This window comes from Larimichthys crocea, chromosome III, assembly GCF_000972845.2.
Source record: "Larimichthys crocea isolate SSNF chromosome III, L_crocea_2.0, whole genome shotgun sequence".
In the NCBI taxonomy this organism is placed as follows: domain Eukaryota; kingdom Metazoa; phylum Chordata; class Actinopteri; family Sciaenidae; genus Larimichthys; species Larimichthys crocea.
This window is the reverse complement of record NC_040013.1, coordinates 6388872-6413284: the sequence shown is the minus strand read 5'-3', so window position 1 is coordinate 6413284 and position 24413 is coordinate 6388872. Positions and strand designations below refer to the sequence as shown.

At 39.8% G+C, this 24413-nt stretch overlaps 2 protein-coding genes and 1 long non-coding RNA gene across 6 annotated transcripts in view; 1 reads left to right on the top strand and 2 right to left on the bottom strand.

Moving 5' to 3' along the window:
* plcb3 (phospholipase C, beta 3 (phosphatidylinositol-specific)) overlaps positions 1-4044 on the top strand; it is a 57801-nt gene extending 53757 nt beyond the window's left edge. For both annotated transcript variants that reach the window (XM_027278153.1, XM_019255642.2), the window contains one exon: positions 756-4044. In XM_027278153.1, the coding sequence (XP_027133954.1) occupies positions 756-1076 (321 nt within the window). In that variant the 3' untranslated portion in view covers positions 1077-4044. The remainder of the gene's footprint in view (positions 1-755) is intronic.
* On the bottom strand, positions 1361-19067 carry LOC113745673 (uncharacterized). 2 transcript variants are annotated; one of them, XR_003462312.1, is made up of 2 exons: positions 16026-19067; positions 1361-2009 (listed from the first exon to the last, which is right to left on the bottom strand). It is a non-coding gene; the product is annotated as an uncharacterized LOC113745673 (long non-coding RNA). The 2 variants fall into 2 exon arrangements; XR_003462311.1 differs by lacking the exon at positions 16026-19067 and adding an exon at positions 2237-6461.
* A 364-nt stretch (positions 19068-19431) lies between these two features.
* The window catches only part of slc8a4b (solute carrier family 8 member 4b), a 92734-nt gene continuing 87752 nt past the window's right edge, over positions 19432-24413 (bottom strand). For both annotated transcript variants that reach the window (XM_027278154.1, XM_010743273.3), the window contains 2 exons: positions 23808-24080; positions 19432-20445 (listed from right to left, as the gene is read on the bottom strand). In XM_027278154.1, coding sequence (XP_027133955.1) covers positions 20066-20445; positions 23808-24080 — 653 coding nt within the window. In that variant the 3' untranslated portion in view covers positions 19432-20065. The remainder of the gene's footprint in view (positions 20446-23807; positions 24081-24413) is intronic.

Sequence of the window (24413 nt, the reverse complement as noted above, 5' to 3'; positions counted from 1 at the left end):
GAACAAAATGAGGCAGCGATTAAATCCAGTCATGATGGAGAAAACCATCTATAGTTACTGCTTTTATTGGACAGCACATGCATCTTTAGTCTGCTGCTACAAATGAAGCAAAAAAAAAACTGTCTCCAGATATCTTGATGTTTTTATACGTCAGTATCTACATTAAGTTTTAAAGGAATTGTTTGATATTTTGGAAAATAAATGTGATAAATTAATTGGTACCACCTGAACTAACTGAAGCCACGATGCAGTTAGCGTATCTTATCCTGGATGCAGGAGGAAACTAGACCGTTGATCTATTATAGAACTGGATACTGGATCTTTACACTGCGATGACATTACAGGATTTTAAATTGAAGATGTATAACTGAAATAGTCATAAATAATGTTGTTTGCGGTTTGATTTGTTATAGAGATGTCTCTAATGAGGTTTATGGACAAAATATGCTTTGGGCCACTGGGGATTTTTTTTTTTGCTGCAATACCACAACTGGCCACTGGGCAAAATTGGAAGCAAGGATTCCCGGTTACAACTCCCCATAAAACCACAAATTAATGTTTTTACATCATGCTAATTAGTGCACTTTAGAGGTGTTCATAAGTAGGCTTTATTTTTAAACCTTTGGATTGAGTCAGGCAAGCTGCTTACCCGTCCCTATGCTAAGCTAAGCTATATAATTAACATAGAAATATGAAAGTGATCAATCCTTTGATCTAACACTCTTTTTTTTATTTCCCTGCTGTTTCTTATCCAGCTCAAGACTCAGTTGGAGAAGGAACTGGATGAGGAATATCAGCGACTACCAGAGGAGATCTGCCAGCACCTTCAGTTGGAGCTCCAGAATAAAGGTCTCCGACAGGACGCCCTGTTCTCACACTTGTCCAATCACAGCAGCCCTACCCCGAGCTCCGGCTCGGGCCCGCCCTCCAACTGCTCTACGCCCTCTTACCCATCAACGCCTAATCGGAGTACCAGGAACAGGAGCATGGACAATAGCATTCCCTCATTGGCCGATTCCACTTCCTCCTCATCCAACACTCCCGTCCTGTCAGAGACGGAGCTGTCGTTCAGTTAGAATTATTACTTGTAAAAAGGAAAATACTTACATTCAACTGGGGTCTATAATGATTATAATGTGGGATAGTAATGATATTAATTATTAACTAATTTTATTCCTTTTTTTTATTATTACAGACTGTTCTTGTCTACAGAGCTATATTATTTTTTATTTTGCTGTTTTTGTCAGATGACACATCACGCCTTTTGTCGGGCGATTTCATAAGAATCATAACCAAACTTTTTATTTTTTACATTTTCTTTTTGTCTCTTGTGCTTTTAATGTCACATCCTTTCATCCTCTTTTTTTCTTATCATCATTTCCATTTTCATCCGGTCAGTCAGCTTTACTGTGGTGTTGCCAGACTACAAGCTTTATGTTCACACTTATGTCTGTGAAGCTTTAACCTCGTACTTTTGTGACACTTTTGTGACGCTTTAAACTGCGTAGAGAGAGAGAGAGGAACAGTGGCCGCCTTTGTTCAGGAAAACTTTGCATCATACATACAGTTGGCCCAAATGATTAAGGTTGAGAAAAAGTAACTCTCACTACAGATTTTTGATATTTTGTTCGTAGCGACATTTGACTAAGATTGCTTCATAAAGGCTTCACATGCTGCAAATGGATAAGCAATTTAAAACACTGAATGCTACAAATGAATGTCAAAAACTGCACATCTTTTTACAACTTTTCCATGTTTGCAAGTAAAAATGTTAAGGAGGTATTTTCTAGAATTTGAGGTAACGTAAAGGAAAAGGGGTTTTGAATTTCTTCATCCGGATCCAGACTTAAAAATGAGTTTTAAAGTTTCTGTTTTAGCTGTAATGTCAGTAGCTGACCAGCAAGCGGTGCTGCAGCCTTAACTGTTTGTTAAATTGGTGAATTGAGCTCAGCCTGATTATCCTATTATATTGTACCCCAACACACACACACACACACACACACACACACCTGTTTCAACAGGATTTGCAGCGTCATTGTTTTGGATAAAGTCTCTCACCTTTAATCTCCAATCAAAATCTAGCCAAGGTCGCATCATGGGTGACCAGCAGACATCCATCTGGCCAGAATCAAGTGTGTGTGTGTGTGTGTGTGTGTGTGTGTGTGTGTGTGTGTTTGAGTTTGAGGGTAAAGAAGGGAGGGTTTAAGTGATGTAACATTCACTTTCGCGCGCGCACACACACACACACACATGCTTGACTTAATCTCTTGATGAGACATCTGCTTTTCGACAGTAATACTTCCTACCAAATAGAAAGAGACTACTCAGTGTATGTGTGTGTTCATGTGTGTGTTGGGCCAGTTAGTTAGCCACTTTTGCAGCCTGCCGAGGGACACCATGCAGTAATCTTAAACAGAAAAGCCACAGTAGATTTCAGATGACGACTTAAAGCCGCACTATGACATTTTAATTTAAAAAACTCGGCTCATATTTTGAGCCTGAATCACCAAAATCAGGCAAACACACAAGGGTATTCCTTTCCCTTCCCATCGAAACACTAGATTTGCTCAGTTTGACAAATTATTATTTGTCTGGCATTTAATAATGTGGTACTAAGTCCTGTCACAGCTCAGAAAGTGACCACTTAGCCAACAACATTGACTTAAGGTGTGCAGAAGTCAGTTTTAGTTTTTCTGATGCTTTAATTTCACTGAAGTTACCTCTTATTGTCGTCAGGGGCCAACGTGTGTTCATGCGTGTGTCAGTGCACATAAAAAACAGCTCATGTATATTCTATTTCCAATTAATTTTCCTTTTTAAGCCCACACAAATAATGACAGTGGGATTGCGGTGCACAAACTAAACGCTAGTTTAAGTTCAGATTCTGTTTTTGTCTCTGTCAAAGCTTCCTCGCTCTTTTTTTTCATCCTTTCCAGGAAGACTTTTTTTATTCTTTTTTTTGTGTTCATGTTTTTTCTCTCTCGTCTTGTCCGCTTGGAGAGGTAAAATGACGGCACTCTGTTTATATGTTTTCTGTGTATATGTTTGGTTTTATGTGAATTTTACTACTGACCACCAGTGCTGAAGAGGGATGGAGGAGGAGGAGGAGGAGGAGAGAGCTTTAGGGAAGAATTCAATTGCTTTTTCTCAAAAGAAAAGATTGTTTTTCGATGAGATTCAGCGAGCCTGGTCTTGTCCTCTCCCAACCTCCGGCCTCCCTCCTTCAACAAGCACTGGCTGCCTGTCTGTCTGATTATTCCTCCTCACACGAAAGCCTTTGTAAACGTATCATCTATTTAAATGGAATTTTAACGACTTTTTCTTTTGTGGTTTTTATTGATGGAAGATCTGTATCCATTAAGTCAGTTAACAATTTACAGAGTGTAAAATGTTTTCATGTGTGCATCTTTTAAGCATTTGGGTGTGCTTGAAATCAGCACAGAGCTCTGCTTTTTCCATAAAGAGAGCATCTTAAAAGCCAATAACGGATATGAAATTGTTGGTTTAACTTATGGGTCATTAGTAGGATGGCAAAAACGACACACACCTGCCGGGGTCAGCAATTTCTTTAAATGAATCCACTGACCTTTTTGATCTGTGATAATTTAGCAGTTGAGGATTGTCAGCACGTTCACCTCTGGCTGTCCCGCACTCAGCGTGCCACACTGCACTACAGTATGTAAATATTCTTTGCTCTGTTATCTCATTTGTGACACTAATGTATACGGTGTGGGTGTTGACTTTATTAAGTGAAGAGGTGAAACTGCCACCGGTCTTATCAAACCTGAAGGTTTATTTCTTGAAAAAGAAAGTCCAACATTCCTCACCGGCATTCCAAGTCCAGTGGCAAGTATTAACATTTGTACTTTATCAGGTACTCACTTCATTCTTTATGTTTAAGGTGAAAAATCATTTTGGTACAACCCCTGTCATCTGAGACTCTTCATGTTTAAATGCACTTTCATTCTCTGTTTTTGTTGCTTGTAAAAAATCTTCTGTTCCTGTGACATGGACATCAATACAACCACTTTCCAATGATTTTTACTTTTTGTGTCAACAGCAGTTTATTTTTCCAAAGTTTAGTAGCCGTCAGGGTCGCAGAGCACATTTCGACAATCACACAAGAAAAGTTTTCTTTTTTTTGCACTTTGAGCTTCTTTTTAAAAAAAAGTTTGGTACAATTTGCGTTAAGAAAAAGTTGTTTTCATACCAGATTTTAAAAGTCACAAACTTTTTAAAAATCACTTAAACACTGTCAAAACCAAACGTGTTTGGCCCGTCCATAAGAGAAATTGTTTAACTGAATTGTTCCCACACAAGCTAAATCTTTAGATTTACTAACTCATGCATCAAGTGGCAGAAGTCACATTTCTACAATGAGGTACCTGCAATACAGTAATATACTGTATTACTGTGACAAACTATTCTTACAAGTGCTAATGTGTGAAAAAAAAGTAATGGAAGACATAAATATGAGATATTTAATATATACAATTCTAAAAGGAAAAAATCTAAGAAAATGTAATGCGTTTGTGTGTGTGTATATATATGAAAAATACCACAAACCATAAGTACTTCAGATATAATTTGTTTTTTTCAAGTGAGTCTGTCGACCTGTAGACTTTTATTCTACTGTAAAGATGCATGTTGGTCTTAGATAGCTGCCAGTGTCTATAAATTTTGATGTCCCGTGTATTTGTCGATCAGAAAAAACAAAAGACGATAACACAGTTTACAGGCGGAACTGCTGGATTATATATTATGAGTCCACTACTGTATGGGTTCAGGAAGTAGCTGGTATTTTGGGAGTTTGACCTTTTATAAATAAGAAATGACACCGGGTTGATTAGTTAGCTGTTAGCTCTGAGCCAGGAAACCTGAGCTGTTCATTGATATACGATTTAAATCTCCACTAGTTAATATTACGTTTACAATGGATCAAATAACTGTAAAATGTGGACGGCGTTCATAGTAAAGAGAATAGTCACACGACTCTCCTCAGTTCTGCTGAGCGTTTTAGGGTCTTTCAGGCCAGCAGGTTTACTGTTTTGGTTGAGTCCCATTACTGCTAAGTTAGTTTCCATCTGCGTCCAATGATAAAGTGCTAATAAACTCACTGTATGCTCGCTACCTGCTCAGACAAAGTTAGGAGTGTTTAGCAGCTTTTATCACGAGTTGGAAACCAAGTGAATATTGGACTAAGATTTGTCAGTCGACCACTGTTTGCCATGTTATCTATAAAAGATGATAATAGTTCAAATCTACATTTTATTTTCACTACTGGCCACAAATTTAAAGAAACTAAATTTTGGACTCTGTTCTTTGGGTAATACTATCTATCTGTGATTGCCACCCTTAATATACTATATGCGAAATCATTAGCATGTCCTCTGGTACATAGTACCATCCATCAGTCACAGAGTTAATCCTGGAGTCAGTATTCTTGTCAGATTTTTGCAAAAAATGGTCAAACTCCCAAGAAGAATCTGTTTGAATAGTTGGATCTTTGTTGACTTCCACTGTAAACTATGACACTAAAAAAAGGCCAGCCTTGCTTCTCTTGTCTTCAGGTCATGCTTGGATTTGGCCTGTGCTGCCTTGGCACACAGACGGAGCAGAGAGAAGCACAGTCGGTCAGTATGCTCGCGCCTTTAGCGAGTTTCCTTTCCACCAGAATGGAGCCTGGGGGTTGTTCTTGTCAGCCGCGAGATTTAACCTCTGTTACTTCCGTCCGGTTTACGTTGATGCGTTCATGGTAACACACTCACGCGCTCAGACATCATACTCTGACACAAACACTGCAGTGTATCATTAGACACTATGCTCACGCACACAAACACATTTTTACTTCACTCTTATTAGACATTTGGTGTGACTAGTCTCCCTCAGGCCCCCCTGAGGCGTCTGGCTGTTATGTCCTCTCTCCCTCTCTTTCTTTACCCCTTTGTCCCATTTCCATCCCTTCAGTTTCACCCATTAACGAGACCATCTTTTACTTTTGGACTAGTTAAAGTAATTAAACACAGGAGCCGTGTTTGTACACTTCAGATAGTGAAGAAAGCATGCAATATACATTAGACAAGATACGTAGTGAGGTGTTTTGTTGACACTCTATATGTAGTGTATATGATTGTTGGCTATAAAGGGAATACTATACAATGAACCAGATGTAATATTTTATTGTTCCTTCATAATTAATATAAAGTATATGGCTGAACATTCAGTAATAAACTTCCAGTTATGGAGCTGAACCTCGGCTGTTTTTCTGTGTGTCATAGACAGGTGCAACATTTTCATCTGTTATGCGTGTGGTTGTTTTTTCAGGCTTTCTGGACACTTGCCTCCTATCCATATGCAATGAATGTGTCTATTATTTAACATGTTTTGTTATTTAATGTTTTTTTAAGTTAATTTGGTATGACAGATTAAATTTAAGGGCAAGGTTTTGCCTTCACACTTTAATTCCGAGGCAGTATCTGCAGACCGTAGAGAGGCTGAACTCTTTTTTCGGTCTGCTTAAGTACCATTGTGCCACGAACAAGCTGCGTATATATACTGTAGTGTATAAATAGAGATTTTGTGAAAGTTGTGAGTAGGAACACAACTTCATTTATACATTGCATGAAAACCTTCAGTGAGTTTGTAGCCAGTGTTTTAGAAATAGCGAGGTCATGAGTCCCCCATCGCCAAAAACAACAAGTCAGACTTATTATTATTATTATTATTTAGAATTTTCTTCTTTTTTTTTTTAATTAAGCTAAAAGTTCAGTTATTTTCTGCAAGTTTTACTTCAAACAAGTTATTTAAAGAAGGTTCCTCTGGAAATGTAACAAACCTAAATTCAACCGACCAAACTCTAATTAAAATACTTTGTCTTCCTTTCTCGTCATGATTAAAACTTTGCTGTGATGTTTTCATGTGAATGATCTGAGCAAAGGAAGTTTCCCGATCTTATGACAAGGAATGAAGAACAGCAGCTGGAGTCCAGAAAATTCAATTCAAAATGATTGGCTCATAGAGGTTATGGCGAAATCTGATTGGTTGACGTGAAAAGCATGGTGTATATTTCTGCTGTCCTGTCCTGTGTTACATCCCTGTCGATCTGTAGCTCCCGGGTAGCTTTATATCCTGGATCAATGTGATGGTGATGACTTCTTCAGACACACACACACATGCTGGATTCTTGTGGCAGTGAATATCTCTCATATAAACACAGGCCCTAACTCAGGAAAGAAGGGAAGTGGCACTATGAGCTGCCATAATATCCAACTGGTTTATAGATTATAGGCCGGGCAGCAGCTTTATCCTCACTCTCTCATCTCTTCTTCTCCTCTGTTTTGATTCTCTCATCCATCTCTCATCCCTTGCTGCTGCTCTGCAGGGCTGTAAAGGTTAGTTTTTTAGAACATAATCCATCACAGATCGCTGATTACTGAGGATTTGTAGCAGGTAATCAGCGATCTGTGATGGATTATATTCACACAATAGAGTCTGAGGGGAGGCAGTTGGTTTGGGAGATTTTGCACATCTCATCTGGACTCCACTCATTCTGATTATCACCTGCGTCATTTCAAAATGTCCATAACCGCATGAACAAATTGTTATGTCACATGTGAAATTCACATCTCTTTTTCTCTCATTGTCCCTCTAATCATCCAAATTTAACCACTTGTTCTATTTCTTTTGCCTCTTCTCTTCATCCTTTTCCCGCAGCTGCTCCTTCCTGATAGAAAAATCTTCTTTAGCCGTGTATCCAAACACTCACCATTCTACTGCTTAAAAAAAAAAAGATTTTAATCCCACCAAGAGAAACATTTTATCATCACTTCTCTCTCACCCCTCTGTCTTTTTCCCCCTTTCTTCCTTTATCCCTCCTGTTTGCTAAGTCTGGTCTGCTTCAGCCGCTATACTCTCTGCTTTCTTTAAATGCATCTCTTTTTTTTATCCCTCCTTCTCTCTCTCTCTGTCGTTTTATCGTCTTCATCCTCTCACTCCGGTCCGTCTCTGTCCTCTTGCTTTAATTCTTGCTGACGATGCTGTTTCTTTTTTATCCTTTCACGACTCTGTGAAGTGCTCTGGACACCCTCTTTCATTCTCAGTCCCTTTTCTATCTCTCCGTGTTTCTTTAAGTTTTTATTCTTTTCATACATCAGGGTAATGAATAACAAATGCATATTAACCCTTTGGGGTCTGAACAATGGTCTTATCAATTTGTTTAGCAGTTGTAGGTGATTGCTCAAGAAGGTTTTTTGAAACTAACTTAAACTGAAGTTAATATTACATAAATAAATAGGTATGTATTTGGATGTTATTTTGTCCATCTTCCACTGTCAAAGGTTTTAAAATAGAGTAAATGGTTAAATATAAAAACATAAGTTATGACATGACTGATCTTCAGCTGCAGTCCAACTCCACCAACACAATGTTTCATGTAAACATCTCACATCAAAACATATGAACATGTTAAGGATCCCTAAGTCATTTTATTTGATATTTATAGCTGCTGTAATTAATATTCACATATTAATAATGGACCAAATGAGTGTGTGTATTGTGATCCGTGTCGATCCTGGATTGAAGTTGGTGGAGACCAAAAACAGAGCCAAAGGGAGAATGGATATTGGATTTACATTTCTCAGGTAGTCAGAAACACGACACTGAATGAAAGCCAGTGTGAGATATTACAATTTATTCTGCTGTGCTTTGATACCCAAATATCTATGTGTGCAGCTGCAGTGGTAGATAAACGCCTGAACTAGACTAGACTGGAATTACAGTACACTTTTGTTTTAGTCTTTCGGCATATCAGAAATTGTCTTTCAGTTCTTTGATTTGATTGCAGTCATTTTGAATAAAAGAACGAGATGATGAGAAATTGTCCATCTAGCTTGTCTATTATTTAATACACAGTAAAAGTGTTTCATGAAACACACCACAACTGTGCTGCTGTCTACAAAGGACTCAAACAGACCCTGATTCTCTGCTTTTTTGATGAGAAGCAACATGTTGTTTGGTGAATACTAATAAGAAGTTGTCAAAATCAGTTTATGTGTGCAGACAAACATTTGGACCCAGGAGAGAGAGAGACAATCAATGTAGCGTGTCATTTCCTGTCTTCTTCCTCATCCCACAGGATAAATCTGTATCGGCAGCAACTCCGTCACTCATGCTGCAGTTTGTTTATTACTATCTGTTTGTCTCAAATCCTCGTCACATTCACACTCCTCCTCCATCCTTTTTCCTCCTCTTCTTCTTCCTCCTCCACTCCTCTCTCCTTCCCTCCCTCAGGACCGTTGTGTTTACTCCTCGTCTCGTTCTCCTCCAGCAGAGGATGGAGACGTGTGTCTCGCCGTCGTGGTTACCACAGGGCTGCTGTGGGAATAACAGCTGCCACTTTGTCATTCAGAAACTGACAGAGAAGAACGAGAAAAGGGGATAAAAAAATGCAAAAGATAAACTCTTTCAAAGTTTGGATTTGTTTTTCTTTAATTAGGTCAGCCTTTAGAAAGTGAATTTGATGAACACACACACACACATACCTGGACTTCAATGTGGAGCAAGTGAAAGCACTCTCACCTTCTCCCCCTCGTCCATTGTTTCTGTTCCCAAAGTGTGTTGGATCAAATCAGGGAACCACAGCAGAGCTGTTTATTGGCCAGCACAGCAACACAGCAGTTGTGCTGGTCAGGTCCCAGGTGTGTGTGTGTGTGTGTGAGAGAGAGAGAGTGTTTAATCTTCAACAACCACTTCCCTCTGGCCAGTGCTAAAAATATGATGCTGTTCTTTCTCATGGTTAGATAACAGCTGAAAAAACGAGATAATTATCTGCGAAAAAAGTTTTGTGTTTTGTTAGTTTTGTTTCCTGAAATTATTAAAAGTAAAAGTTTTTGCAAAAACAAGAAGTTTGCAGTTTGACCTCATCCTACCCAGGAGGCATTTAGTAGAGGCTGGATTTATATGACATGCAGGTTTGATATAAATCCAAATAAACTTACTGTAAAAGTTTAGGGTGACATGATAATATTTCATCCTAAAGAAATCGCAGCACTGAATGGCAACAGACAAAAGCACACACCAGCATGTTTGAATAGGATGGCATTATCTTTCACCTTCTGCAGATTAGCTATTAACGTTTGCTTTAATTTGAAGTTGTGTGTCTCCTCCTAGCTCTGTTTTGGTCTCCACCAAGTCCTGAGCTGTTTAGTTGTTACATCCTCAGCTAACCTAGTTGCTTTTTAAATGTGTCTGTCTAGGCAGGTGGTTTACAGTTTGTTCATTAGAGCTTTTTTTGTGGAAAGCAGCTGCCTGGGAACAATTGATTGGTGTCTGACTGGTACAGTTGATGATTGCGGTGAGAATGAACCAAAACATTAAAGTTGCGGGCTGTAAAACTAAAGCAATGAGCTGAAAGGTGGTCTGTAGAGTTACCAGCATCCCCTTTCACATTACACACAGTCATTCGACCAGTTGTTAATATTGATTAGTGCAGCTTTAAAGAAGAAGAGAAACGGGTCAGCCACGCAGCACTTTGCTTCATTAGACCAAAAGGGATGTTGCAGCTTCACATGTGAAATGTACTAGATGTAGATATCTAAAGCCGCTGTAATCAAGAGTTATAGTTTATATAGAGACAGATAGTTTACTGCTGTGTCTTCCTCAAAGATTGACATCAGCTGCTGTGAGGGCATGAACTTTTGATTATTTGATTGATGAGGTCAGAACCTCTCCCACCACAATCCCACAGCTATTTAACGGCCTCATTGTTTACTTGCTTTAGACAAAGCCCAAATGATTTGAGTCCTTCGGGATGTGACCTTTTCAATGTTTCACCAGAGAGAAAATGCTCATAAAAATAGAAATCATATTAATCCGTTATGTAGACAGCCGGAAAATTTCTTTCAGCGTAACACGGTTGATACGGCATGATATATCCACTTGGTGTGAACATTCATAAGATTTAAACAGGCCTCAGATGAAATGGATCATTGCCAATTTTTTTAAAAGTTAGGTCAATTTTGTTTTTATGGCCCAATTTCATAAATCAAAATTTGCCTCACAGGGATTTAGAATCTGCAAGGCAAATGACACACTGTCCTGATTCGTATGAGGAAAAACTCATCAAAACCCCTTTAACTGGGAAAACATGGAAGAGGCCTCGGTGGAAGGACAACAGAGAGAATTTAAAGCATTATTTAAAGAGAATAAATAATGCACACTTACTGTAGTATGAGTATGGTGGGCTCGGAACAAGGTAAAAGAGACTAAGCATATCTTTCAGTGACTTATTACACCAAATGCCATTCTCATTTTGACTGGGAAATCAATATTTACAGTCTTAATTAAAGGATGGACTCCAGCAGGAGCAGTTATTTGTCCATATTTTTGAAGATGACACAGACTATATAGAATATTCTCACTTAACTGTGTCTGTTAAACAAACTGGAAGTTGGGTACAGATTGCACCAACAGAGTCACACATTCAAGCAATACTCAGCTAAGTTATCTCAACTTTAGAGGTAGTAAGACCTGTCTTGACTTGTGAAAAGGCTTATTATGGAGTGTTACTGTTGCCACTACAGCCACAAAATGTTTTTCTTGACTCTTTTGCACAGCTGAACACATGAATACAAACTAGACAAAAAGACATTTTCAAATTTGAATCTGATAATATCCAGCTAATTGCTTCATTTTCAAATTTGAATCTGATAATATCCAGCTAATTGCTTTCATATTTTTTAGAAGATTGCTTTGAAATGTATCATAAATCTTCATGACATGATGAGGTGTTAATGTACAGGACACCCTTTAAGTCAGTTTAAGTAAGTGTTATTTCAGCGATTTGACATTGAGCTTTCATAAGGATGGGGGGACTCAAAAGTTTTAGTCTCAGTCATGTTCTTCTCAAAATCTCTTATCAGCTTTAAACATGGATGCATTTCTTTTTCCGACTATTTAAAAAAGAAGATATATTTGAAGTGGATAGTCAAGAGTCTCTATTAAAGTAGCCATTGGTGCTTATCAAGCAACATTTTATAATCCGAGAGAAGTCAAAAACAGGTCAGTTTTAGCACCACTTCCTACAATACTTTGTGCTGTTTACAAAGTTCATTTTTAGAAGGTAGATCAGCTCAATTTAAGTGAATTATTAAGGTTAAAATATCCTCTGCTCCTGGTGATCTTTCAAGACTGTCAACACTGTCAAACCAAACTCCAATCTAAAAGCATTTTTTTCTTCATAGTAAAAACTTGAGTTACACCATCACTAAGAGTCTTTGCTGGTTTGCTTCAATTTACAGGCAAAATCGGCACAGATCATTAGCTCAGTAACATCACTAATAGTATTGACTGGCTGGGTCCCACACAATACTATTTTTATTCTTTTTTGCAAATTTCTCTTTTTATAGGTCACACTCCCTTTTGATACACCCCAAAAGGGGGCATAGTCTTTCTGAAGACAGGGGAGTGTTATATGCCTGCTTTCATATATAACAGTCAGGCAGGTTAGAAAACTCCCTCGAAAGTCACAGAATACATTACACAGCTTCTTTTTTTTTTTCTCACAGACTGATTTGTACTCTTCATGACAAGAAAACTGACCTTTATGTGTAAAGACTTGTTAAATTATGTATTTGTAATGAAACTAATTGAGGCAATTTACTTTCAGGTCAGGTGGCACACAGTGCAATAGAAAATAATGATTTTTGTACAGGAGTTTGTGATGTTTGCACTGCTTTGAAACCACTGCCGAAACAGAATTATGCAGAACAATTGTTCTTGTTATCAATTCAACTCCCCTCAGGAAAATACTTACTGAGAATAAAACAGTCAAGACTCTTGTTGAGGCAAATAGTTTTTCTGCCTCATAATCTTATTTATTCAACTGGTTACACAACATCACCATGTTACACCTTAAGACTGAAAAGAGTTCATGACATTCATATTCAAGCTCCTCTCATCATGCATGTGTTGAACTGTTGGGACTATGCTGACAAAAAAGATCTAACAGAATATTCAGTCTTGTCAAATATTTGCTTATTCATTTGATCATTTCTTCAGCTGATTCATGATTTTTAATTATTTGACTGTGGCAAGCATGCAAACAAACTCCGACATAATAGATGCATGGATTCCTGTGTTATATTTGAAGTGGAAATGATTCCGAATATTACAGCAGATCAGATGACGCATGAAACAGTACGTGATCATCTCTGTGTTGACAGTGTCCTTTATTGTGCCGTGTGACCTCTTTTATTCTGTCAAGTGGTGATTTTCTCAACAGCCCAGTGTAATACGATAATGCTGCCACCATATTTTCATATCGAGCAACATCACTTATCTGATGGATTATGAAGAACCTGCTAAATATGTTAACATGCTGAAATTAACATTTAGCTCAAAGCATTTCTATATTATTATGTTCAGACCTTGTTCTGTGCCTTGCTGTGCTGCATCGAGGATAACACAAATAGGCAATTTTGTGCTAACTTTGGAAGACATAACACTTCATTTGGCTAATTCAGGCAACTGAAGCCTCACATTAACTCCAGCTAAATGTCAGAATACATTTTCTCAAAATGTGAGTCACTTTCAAATCTACGAAAAAGAAGCACAATGAGAACATTTTCAGGGATGCTCGCCAAAACAAATATGAAGCTGTGGCTGATTCACCTAATCAGTCCAAACCAAATATGATTACATACTGCAGTCCATTTACTAATTGCTAAGCATGTAGTGCATTTTCATTTTAAAGAATATTCTAGACGTTAATTGAATTAAGACTTCCTCTCCGTCAGTGGAAAAGATACAGACACACTTCTGATCATTTGCCAGTCAAGTTTTATTTCATCTTTGAGAAAAAAAAAGAGAGAGAGAAAAGAAAAGTTTGGTCTTTGTAAACATCTATATCGTTTTTCATGTCATGTCATTTTCGGCGTTTAAAAATACTTTACTCTTTACTACGACATTTCCAACATCAACACTGTATTCAGAATGAGTCTAAGTCATGCATCGACACACTCGTGGACGGAATGATATGAAGAAATGCACACGTCCACACAGACACACAGACACACACACACTCTCATACACACACACCATAAAAAGGATAAGAGCACACTCATTGTAATGTCTTCTATGCTAGTTTTGCTGCTCTACTCTCTGAGGGCTTCTTTTTCTTTTTTTTTCTTTTTACAAAACAAACCACCAAAACAACACAAAAGAACGGAAACGGGCGTAACAAAAAAGTACAATAATGTAACAATAAAATACATGGAAACATGAAAAACACCAGATATTTATATCAAAAGCACTTTGTGACCTCATAAATAGGGCTGCATGATATATGAATAAAATGAATAAAGTGATAAAATATATAAATATTTATAAGGTAGAGAGCAATAGTGTGGCTAATAGTAGTGTGAGAGAGAGAACATAAAGGTACAAAATAAACACTGATAAATAGATAGTGGCTGATAAACACAGGAGGTTAAAACACTCTCTCTCTCTCACACATACAAACACACACACACACACACGCACACACACACACACACACACACAGGATGTTTCTGCATCTGAGGTGACAAATAATGTCTTTTATGGAAACACTGGATCTTTACAACTCGTGTTCAGTATTATTTTTATATTCAGAGAACAAATACTTTACATTATATCTCAACATTTGTCAAATACTATAACAGCAGTGTTTTCTCGTTATCATTGAGGATATGAGTCATCAGGGCTGCAGCTAACACTAAACGCACTGCTATCGTGTCCTCTCTATATTTTCTGGATATTTGGGGCTTTAGCAAATGAGGCAGTTGGCAGGGGTGACATTCACAGTAAAAAACACACATGGTTGTCATTTGACTACATTTAAATTGGTTAAACTTGTGAGCCAACAAACTCTAATCATTGGTGAATCAATTAATCAATCAAAACCAGAGGATACACACTGAGAAACATGGACGTTGTGAAAAGGGCAATGTAGATATGGCAGCAGCTAATTATGCTGCCAGCCTGCAGGTGTACCACAATACATATAGTTTAATTCCAAATCAGACACAGGTTGTGACGTCTGTAAACACCCCTTACACACACACACACACACGCAGCAAATCAATCTAAACTTAAAGAGTGAAGGTTTTTCAGTTTTTATTCATCATATTCCAATTAATTTGAAGTGTAATGTAGAAATATGTATCATTTTTGTTAAAGATCTTCAATTAAGACTCTAGAGATTCAAAAATGCCAACGCAATCAAGTACAGCCAGCGTGTGTGTGTGTGTGTGTGTGTGTGTGTGTGTGTGTGTGTGTGTGGATTGCTTGATTGATTCCCTTATTGATCTTCTGTGGGTTTTTTCCGTGTACAGTACATGTGTATAATTAAATGCTGATGTCTGGTTGTCAATCAGACGATGTGGAGTCAGCGACCTTAATGTATGGCAGTTACTCACACACTGTGCACACACACACACACACCATACTTATTCAAGCAAGGTGCTACCATCTATTCCCGGTCTTGATCGACAGCCAGATCTGTTTTATATCTGATGTTATTCCACAGGTACGCACACACACCTGGCGGTCATGTTGGCATTTGAATTCATTAATCCAATGCATGGGCGTGAGCCAGGGACACGCAGGGCGAGCCCTTAGTAAGAGATTACAACACACTCACACAAAGGCACAAATACGCATGCAGATCTACACACAGTGGGTACACATGCAAACAAAGGAGAGGCACAAGGAGCATAAAATAAAAACATTGGAAAAATATATGATGAGTGATGAACATATGTTGAAATCCACCCGCAGAGAGAGAAAGATGAATGAGAAACTAAAGTCACATTCACTTAAAGAAGGGCAAGCAGACATCAAAAGAGAATGACACACACACAATGTCTCATACACACCAGCCAACAGTCAAGAAGACAACGGCTTACAGATAGATGGTCGCTAAGCAACAGGCAAGAGACTAAAAATATGGTTGCATTTCTTCACTCACTTAGAAAGCATGCACACACACACACACACACACACACGTGCAACGCAGACACACACGGCCGTCCTCCAGCAACGCTTATCAACCTTTAAAAAGCCCACATTTCTAAATCAGTCTTAGTATTCTCGTGTTCCTGTGGCGTCAGCAGCACTATCATCCAGCCCACTCATTCTTAAACTGGCAACTGTTACGGAAGCTTAAGTCATTGAGAAACACGGTTTGGCCCGGCACGCTTCCTGGTGTCTCAGTGGGCCAGGAGCCATGCCAACGCGCCAGTGGTGCAGCAACTGGCTGATGATCTCCTTCATGCTGGGCAGACGCCTACTTTTTAGTGCATGCTACAGAAATGACCGAGGGAGCTGAGACAATGACAGGATCAGGATGGTTAGTCAGACGGTTTCAACCCGGATGATACAGAATCAAACGTGTCAATGAGCATCTGGGGATGTAGCTACGACGGAGGACACTGAGGTCATGTCCTCTGTATTTTAGACAGATTTGTGTGGGGAGATCATGTTGCAGATGTTATTTTACAGTCTGATTTCAGAGTTTTTAGTCACTCTAGTGGTGTGGGGTCGATTGATCAATCCGCCAACTTTCATGTTGCCAGGAGGATGAATACCAATGACTTTGCCTCTGACCTGTCCACTACAAGGTTCACATTTGCCATCAGATTTGGTACCTACATTCAGATTCCCCAGAGGCTTTTTTGTAATCCCTTGACTTTTCCTCTAGCGCCATCCTGTGGTCAACACACTTGGTGTTGTGCTGAACTAATGACATTCTCATGAGCTTCAGATCATAATCAGCAAATGTTAGCATGCCACCACACTAAACTAAGATAATGACCATGGTAAACATTATACCTGCGGGAGGTCAGCATGTTAGCATTGTCAGTACTTCTACAGTCCTCACTATGGCCCTGTACGCTGCAAACATGCTGAAGAGTCTTTGACACTCAATCACTACAATCTCCAGGACAGCTCTTCCGTGATGAGGAAGCTCTGGGCATGCCATTGTGTCTGATTTCTAGACAGCAACGTTAAATATTTGCAGCCAAGAAATATTCCTCTGAAACAGAGCAAGAGCACGATGGCAGGTGGTCAAACTTCTGTTAATGAATCTTGGCCAAGCTTCCCTGGAATCAGCTGATACAGTAAATCTAAGCTGGAAAAACAAATGTCGTCGGATTTTCTACCATTAAAGTTTGGAAGATTTCACTTCCTCCTTTTCCGTTCGAGCTGTCACAGAGTGAAAGGGTGGTGTGGCATTTAAAATGCCATTCGAGGAAAGAGCACATGCAGGCGTTTTCACCCCTCTGCTCCAAATCGCCACTTATCTTCCATTTGTACAAGCGCTGACCTTAGCAATGCTTCATCGGACAAGCGTGTGTGTGTGTTTAGCCTGACCATGACTGAGCATGGCTTTGGAAAGCATGCATTTACATTGCAGCGGATAATTTGTCCATAACAAATTAGGCGGACGGCGGACAGGTAAATTGTTGTTTTCTTAGTGAACAGGGATATTACAAAAAGCTCAATTATTGTTTTCTCTGAGGATTTTCTTTGAGCTTTACAAACAGCATTGTGGGCAGTTGAGGGGAAAACGGTTCCAGGAGTTAGGAATATATTTAACAATCATTTGCACTGACAGCCCGTATGCCATCCCTTCTGTCCAGCTTCTGTCCAGCCCCCTGGGGCAGAGCTGGGGCATTAACACAGACGTAATGTGAATGTGGATTTAGCACTTTCTCAGACAGACAATACAATAATGAAATGGTTGATTTCATATATGTGGCATAATATTCCTTTTTTAAGCTATTCTGAAATTCACTTCCACACCATGCCTGACTCAACAAAGTCTTCACAAAAACAAAATAAATAGCACAGCTTCTGATACAGACTCGTACCCATAAATAATACCAATGGTTAAGCACATTTATCGGTATTGTGAACACCTATAAGGTTTTATACTGGCCTGTTTTTTGAACTGGGACTGGCAGCTTGTGGGATCTGTACAATGCCTGCGAGGTACACTGAAAAGAATTGAGTGGTGATTTGTGACACTGTTCTAGTAAATCTTTGGATAACAGAGACTTGTGATTCTTGATTTTAGTACAAAGAAACGTCCAAACGTTACAACTGCTGCACAACAGTAATGTGATATCTCAGAGCTGCCGTTCTTTTCACCCTTCGCTTTTGCATTCACCATCAGCCGCATGATGGATCGCCTTAAAACGTCTTCTTTGAACCGTGTTTCAGAGGAAAAGGGGTACATGGATTTGCCTTTTCCTCCTCACACAGGGGGGCTTCACACACATTAAATATCAGTGTTTTCTCACACACACATCAATAAAAGTTTCTTATATTATCATGTACAATTAGAAACACTGGGTATAGTCATAGTTTTGATTTGTCATCAACAACACTGTCGTCCTCTTTCAGTCGTTGTCAAGGTCACAACCAGTGAGATTCTTCATTCTGATTGGTCCTATCTTGGTCCTGCTCGTTGACGTCACATCATTTCCTGCTGGGCTCTGCTTGTTAACGTTTGTTTCCCGGCGTTTAATGCAACTTAAGGGTGTAAACAGTTTACCTCACAATATGTAGTGCACGATGCTTCTGCATTGCAAGAAAGACGACTATTACTACGTGAACCGCTTGTTTCGTTTCTAATCTTCACTTATCAAACATTCCTTCGAGTTTTCTTCCACGTGCTAATCCAACATCTTCCATGTTATAAACAACCTGATTTAACTTCCTCTATCTCCATCCCTCCATACTATATTTATATGTCCTTTTTTTTGTTCTTTTTTTTTTTTTTTTTTTTTTTTTTACAATTGCACGGTAACAACATCAACACGTGACGCCATTGAAAAGTTTAGAAAAAAAAGGGGGGAGAAGAGTAAGTTTCCTTCATGGGATAAACGAGGCTGTTGATTGGCGAAAGAAAGGAGAGGGGGCTTGGGATTGGCTCAATTGAAAAGAGGGTCGGTTGGTGACTATCACAACTTTGAGACAATTCCTACAGGGGGTGATAAGGCAAGAGAGAGGGACGGAGGAGTGTGTATTATAGAGTGGAAGGACTATTTTGCACAGTGTATTCAAGAAGAGAAGGGAAAAAAAAGAGATCAAGACAAAAAAAAAGAGGTTGTTGTAGTTTTTGCCCCGCAAGTTAGTGAGTGGTCCTCCACTGCAGATTCACCTGAGGGCCCCAAAGTGTGTGTTTGTGTGTGTACAACTGGAGGGGAAGAGGGGTCGAAAGGAATAGGTCACTGATAGCATTAGACAGAGTTCAGTGGGAGTAATGGGACGATCCACCATTCCTGTGACGACGAGATACAGCAAAGACAGAGAGAGCAAGAGAGAGAGGGAGTGAGAGAGGAGGGGGTGTAGATTATATTTTATTTTCTTTATTTTCTTCTTCTTTTACTCTCATCTTTTCTTTACTACCTCCACCCACTTTGTCCAGGCTCTTCTCGGCTTTTGTTGCATCCAGCCTCCTCTTTCACTTCTTCTTCTTCCAGCTTCTTCACCTTCGTTTATCCTTTCAGAGGCCCGCCCGCCCAACAGCTCTTCTCCTCTCCTGCTGGTTTGGCAGTAGACTCGAACACTATCAGCCTTTTTATTAACTATGATGATGGGTGATTTATGCAACTACATAAAAACCTGCATTGCATTTTTTTTTCATCAATGCTTCTTGTTAAATAATTCTTCATTTAGAGACTTTATGTATCCTAGAAGTTCCTTCATCATGGATAGATGGTGGGTCTCCTTTCATAAATATAATAAAGTTTGGATATAAATGGAGTTTTAGTGGTTAATAATAGTTTGCAGAAATAAATGAAAAGAGGAAAAATTGATCTGAACTTTAATAAAAAAGTAGGAATTTAACGATCTGCTGGTTCCACCATGAATCAGCCTGTGTCGATCCACCTCCTTCTATTCCCATCCGTCTTTAAAGACTCCTCCATCCATCCCTCCCTCCATCTCTCTCTCTCTCTCTCTCTCTCTCTCTCTCCATATTGGCAGTGGGTCTCTCTCCCTGCCCTCTCCTCTCCATTTAAAACATTGGTAAATGGCAGTAGGCCTCCAGTGAAGCCAGCAGGATGTAAATCAGCCACAGCGAGACGAACAGCAACGACGTTAGCACCTTGCAAGTCCGTGGCCCGCCCAATTCGCCACCTGCCACCGACGCCCGTCGCCGGTACAGCAGCATGACCACACACACCACGGCCAGGATGGTGAAGAGGGTGACGGAGAAAGCCAGGTTTCCTGGGTCCACCTTGAACTTCTGGCCCTTGGAGCGCCAGGCAACCGCGGCGATGGTCCATGCCACGCCAATGCCAAGGAAGACGTTGACGGCGTTAGAGCCAGTGACGTTGCCGATGGAGGCGTCAGCGTACTGGTCCTGGATGGCGGCGACCTTGCTGGCGAATGTGTCTGGATGGGAAAGACAAAAATTTCACTGTAACTTTAAGCCAATATAAAAACAGAAAAACAAACCCGAGGTCAAAACAAAATAATCAAATAATGTAAAGCAGCAATATGGAAATGAGTCTCATGAAAATGACTTCTGATGTTCTTTTGTAAATGTCTTTGTCAAGAAACAACCTCAAGGTAACATCAGTTATTGCACCACCCACATACGCTGTTGTGCACAAGTGGAAGAGAAACACAAAAGAGAAACACGGATGAGAAACAAAGAGGTGTAGAAAGATCAGGTAATTCGTATCATAGATACAATGGACAAGTTAAAAGATGTCAGCATTTATGGAAAAACCTATGAAAAAAATCAATCAATCAATCTATCTATCTATCTATCTATCTATCTATCTATCTATCTATCTATCTATCTATCTATCTATCTATCTATCTATCTATCTATCTATCTATCTAGGAAACAAGCACCTGAAATGATTCATGTTAAATTTAAGTTTGTCTGAAAAGTCTTAGGAGACTCGCCTGCTTCCCATGCTTGTTTTGCCAGAGTTACATTCACTGGCTTGTTCTTTTACATTTACACTCCTGAAATTGAATATATAAACGTGACTGATTATTTTCAGGAAGATTCATAGCTCTGTTCTGTAATCCGCAGTTATACACTGACATCAGCAGAACAGATGTAATATCCTGTAAAATTCTGTAGGTGTACACAAGTGTCTGTGGGGCTGAACATTTGAGCAGAAATGGGGTGAAAAGCGCAGAGACTTTACAACTGGGTTGGCAAGGAACACCAAGGAAACAGCTGCCAGTTACTGTGCGCCTGTCTCAGCTTATTTCTATTTTTGGACGGTCTGGGTGAGATGAGTCTCGATTCTCATTTGAATGTCAGCGAGATTTGTTGAAATTCATATCCCAACATGAAAAAAGATCCTTCAAACTCTCTTGGGTTGGGGGGTGAATGGTAATCCTGTTGGTAAGAGACCACACAAAAAGAAATGAAAAGTTTGTGTGTGTTGACACATGGGTACATTAGATTGTGGGTTTGAATCTGAGTCATGAAACTGCACATTATTGCCTCCAGACCATACACACACTGTTCCAACTAAGGCTGACAACACAGAAGAAGATCATACCCAAATTTAGAAACCCACTGCATCATACACTGTACATTCACCAGGTTTATCAACCCTTCTTTCCCAGTTGTTCTTAAAGACCCAAATTACAGAAGAACATAAAGTGTATGCAGTCTGAACCAAACCTGATTCTTAAATGTTAAATGGTTTATCTGTTAGCAAGCCAGCTACGACAATTCTGCTGTCAGAAAGTAGACTCTCCCAATGACCTTCTGGTAAAACTGCAAACAAGTCGACCCCCAAATTGTTAGATTGGTATTAGAAACTTCTGACATTTCATTTGGAAACCTTTGCACTAATCATCATCGAATATAGTCCTTACATTACTGTAACCTGTAAGTAATGTGTTGACTGCTCTACACTTATCAACCCAAAAACATGTCAACAGAACACGACTGCTCAGGGCAAAGTAACCCTTAACAAACACGAAACGACTAAAAGGAACACAATGACTTAATAATAAGTGAAAAAAATGGCAATTTACTCTGTCATTATCAGGCTAGTTTGAGTCTATGTGTCAGCCCTGTGGCAAACTGGCAACTTGTCCAAGTGTCACGCCCAATGTCAGCTGAGATAGGCTTCCCGCAACCTTAGTGAGGATAAGCAGTTATATAAAACGGATGGAAAGGTGGATTATCAGGCTAGTTGGTGCAGTGATTAGCATTGTCGCCTCACAGCAACAAGGTTTGAACGAGTCTCGCCCAGTGTCAGCAAGGATTGGCTCCAGCCCCCCACGACCCTGATGAGGATAAGTGCTTATAGAATTAGGCTAAACACAGTGTCTCAGTGTTATTGTGGATAATACATGAACACAGATTTCATATTGCCTATTTGTTCAGCAGAAAGCAGTTCAAAACAAAATTGTAATTGTACTCAGGTGGTGGCAGAAATGTCTTTAACAATCACGTCAATGTACGAATGTGACACCAGTCAAAAAACGTCAAAGCTCTCTCAGACAAATTGGAGTTAGTGCTGTACCAGTGTGTGAAATCAAGACTTTAAACCTAAGAGATCTGTGATCACTGTAGGGTCTGTTCACCACCAACGCAACTATCAAACAGCACTTACACTATCTAAATTGCTCACACGGTTACAAATGAGCTTCATAAACCTCTTAAACAGCCGGAAACATTTAGTAGTTCACAGCGTTCAGGCCGAGCCTCCGATCAGAGTTTGCCCTCTAATTGCCTGAATCGTCAAATCTGGTATAAATCGGCTGGATAATCCTCAAGTGTGTCTCCAAAGTAATAAAGTAGAAATGCTGTCAGAAAACTGAAGGAGGGATGGGTGAGAGTCAAAAGTGAGAAAAGAGAGATGAGTTGAATGTTTCTAACAAGCTTTTGAGGAGATCACAATCACACACACACACACGGGAGCACACACTCCCAGTGGAAGTTATAATGACCTGCGGGACTTGCTCCACGCAAACTTGCATCACCCCGGCAGAGCAAACACATTTTCACCCACACGCACCTGGGTACCAGAGCGCACACGGGTCAGAATGATGGATGATACAATAGTGAAAACATAACAGCCAATAAGAAGAGGAGAGAGAGAGAGAGACAGGAGCGAGGTAACACAGAGTCAGGATAATAAATTGGCCGGGGATGGGGCACGAGAGCAGGCGTAACAGATAAGTGAGGTGGGGTATGAGGACCATATAGAGAGTCAGAGGAATGGGGAAGAGAAAACTGGATGTGAGTGAAAAAGAATAAAAGAAAAGCACACAGATGAGCATTGTCACCCTGTGAGAAGGAACACACACACCGAGTGGATATCAAATCCACGTTTACAGCTTCTAAATTCAACACACCACGTTATATGGCTGCTGAAGGAATTGATTCAAATGCTACTTTTCAGAGACCTTGCCGCAAGCCATCAAAGTTACCGCCTGGACGGTAGCAAAGGAGCTATTTCTATAAATCATACAAAAGGGCCACAATAAAACGGCTGACGAGAGGAATGAGGACGGGAATTGAATTAAACCTCCGGGACAATGCGTCCCCCCCCAAGGCAGAGACAAGCTCAGGCCGAAGGCCATGATAGAGCAAGATGTTTACAATTTAATTTTGATTTTCAGCCTGCTGAAGGCTGCTATTGAAATCAGATTACATTTGTTTGTTTGTCTGAAAATGTTCTGAAAAGGAATTAAATGTCAGTAGAGACACATAAAAATCTAAAATGATTTGCCTCCATTACTCTACACACACATCGAACCACTCCCACCTGGCACCGATGTTCCCAGGGCCACAAACACCACAGCCGTCACCGAGTCCTTCAGTCCTATCGTGCAGCCGAAGTGTGATGCCAGGTCGCCGGTGACCGCTGTGAGGACACCGATAAGTGATATGGAGACAATGAAGCAGGCCCAGCCGTTCCAGTACTCCGTGGGCGGGACGAAGGCGAACAGAACTTTCCAGAAGACGGTGAGGAAGTGCATGATGTAGTCGAAGCAGGACGGCAGCCGCTCCTCGCCGCTCTCCTCTTCATCGTCGTCTCCTTTTGGGTGCAGAGGGTGAGGGAAGAGAGAGGAGAGAGAGCATTGAAGGAAGGACAAAAGAGAAAAGTGGACAAAAGTGAGTGGACAAAAACCAGTGTCCGTGAAGGTGAAGTCAAAGAAGGCAGAGAAAAATGGAAGTATTAGAATTTATTTAAATCAGATTTAAGAAATTGATTTACATTTGGGGAAATATGCTTATTCAGGTTCATGGTTGGATTGCTCTAACTGGTCTTTGAGAAGACTATAATTAGACAAGCTAGGAAAATTATCTCTGACCTCTTCATCTATTCAGAACATGAACTGCTCCTATCAGGTAGACGCTACAGGGTTGC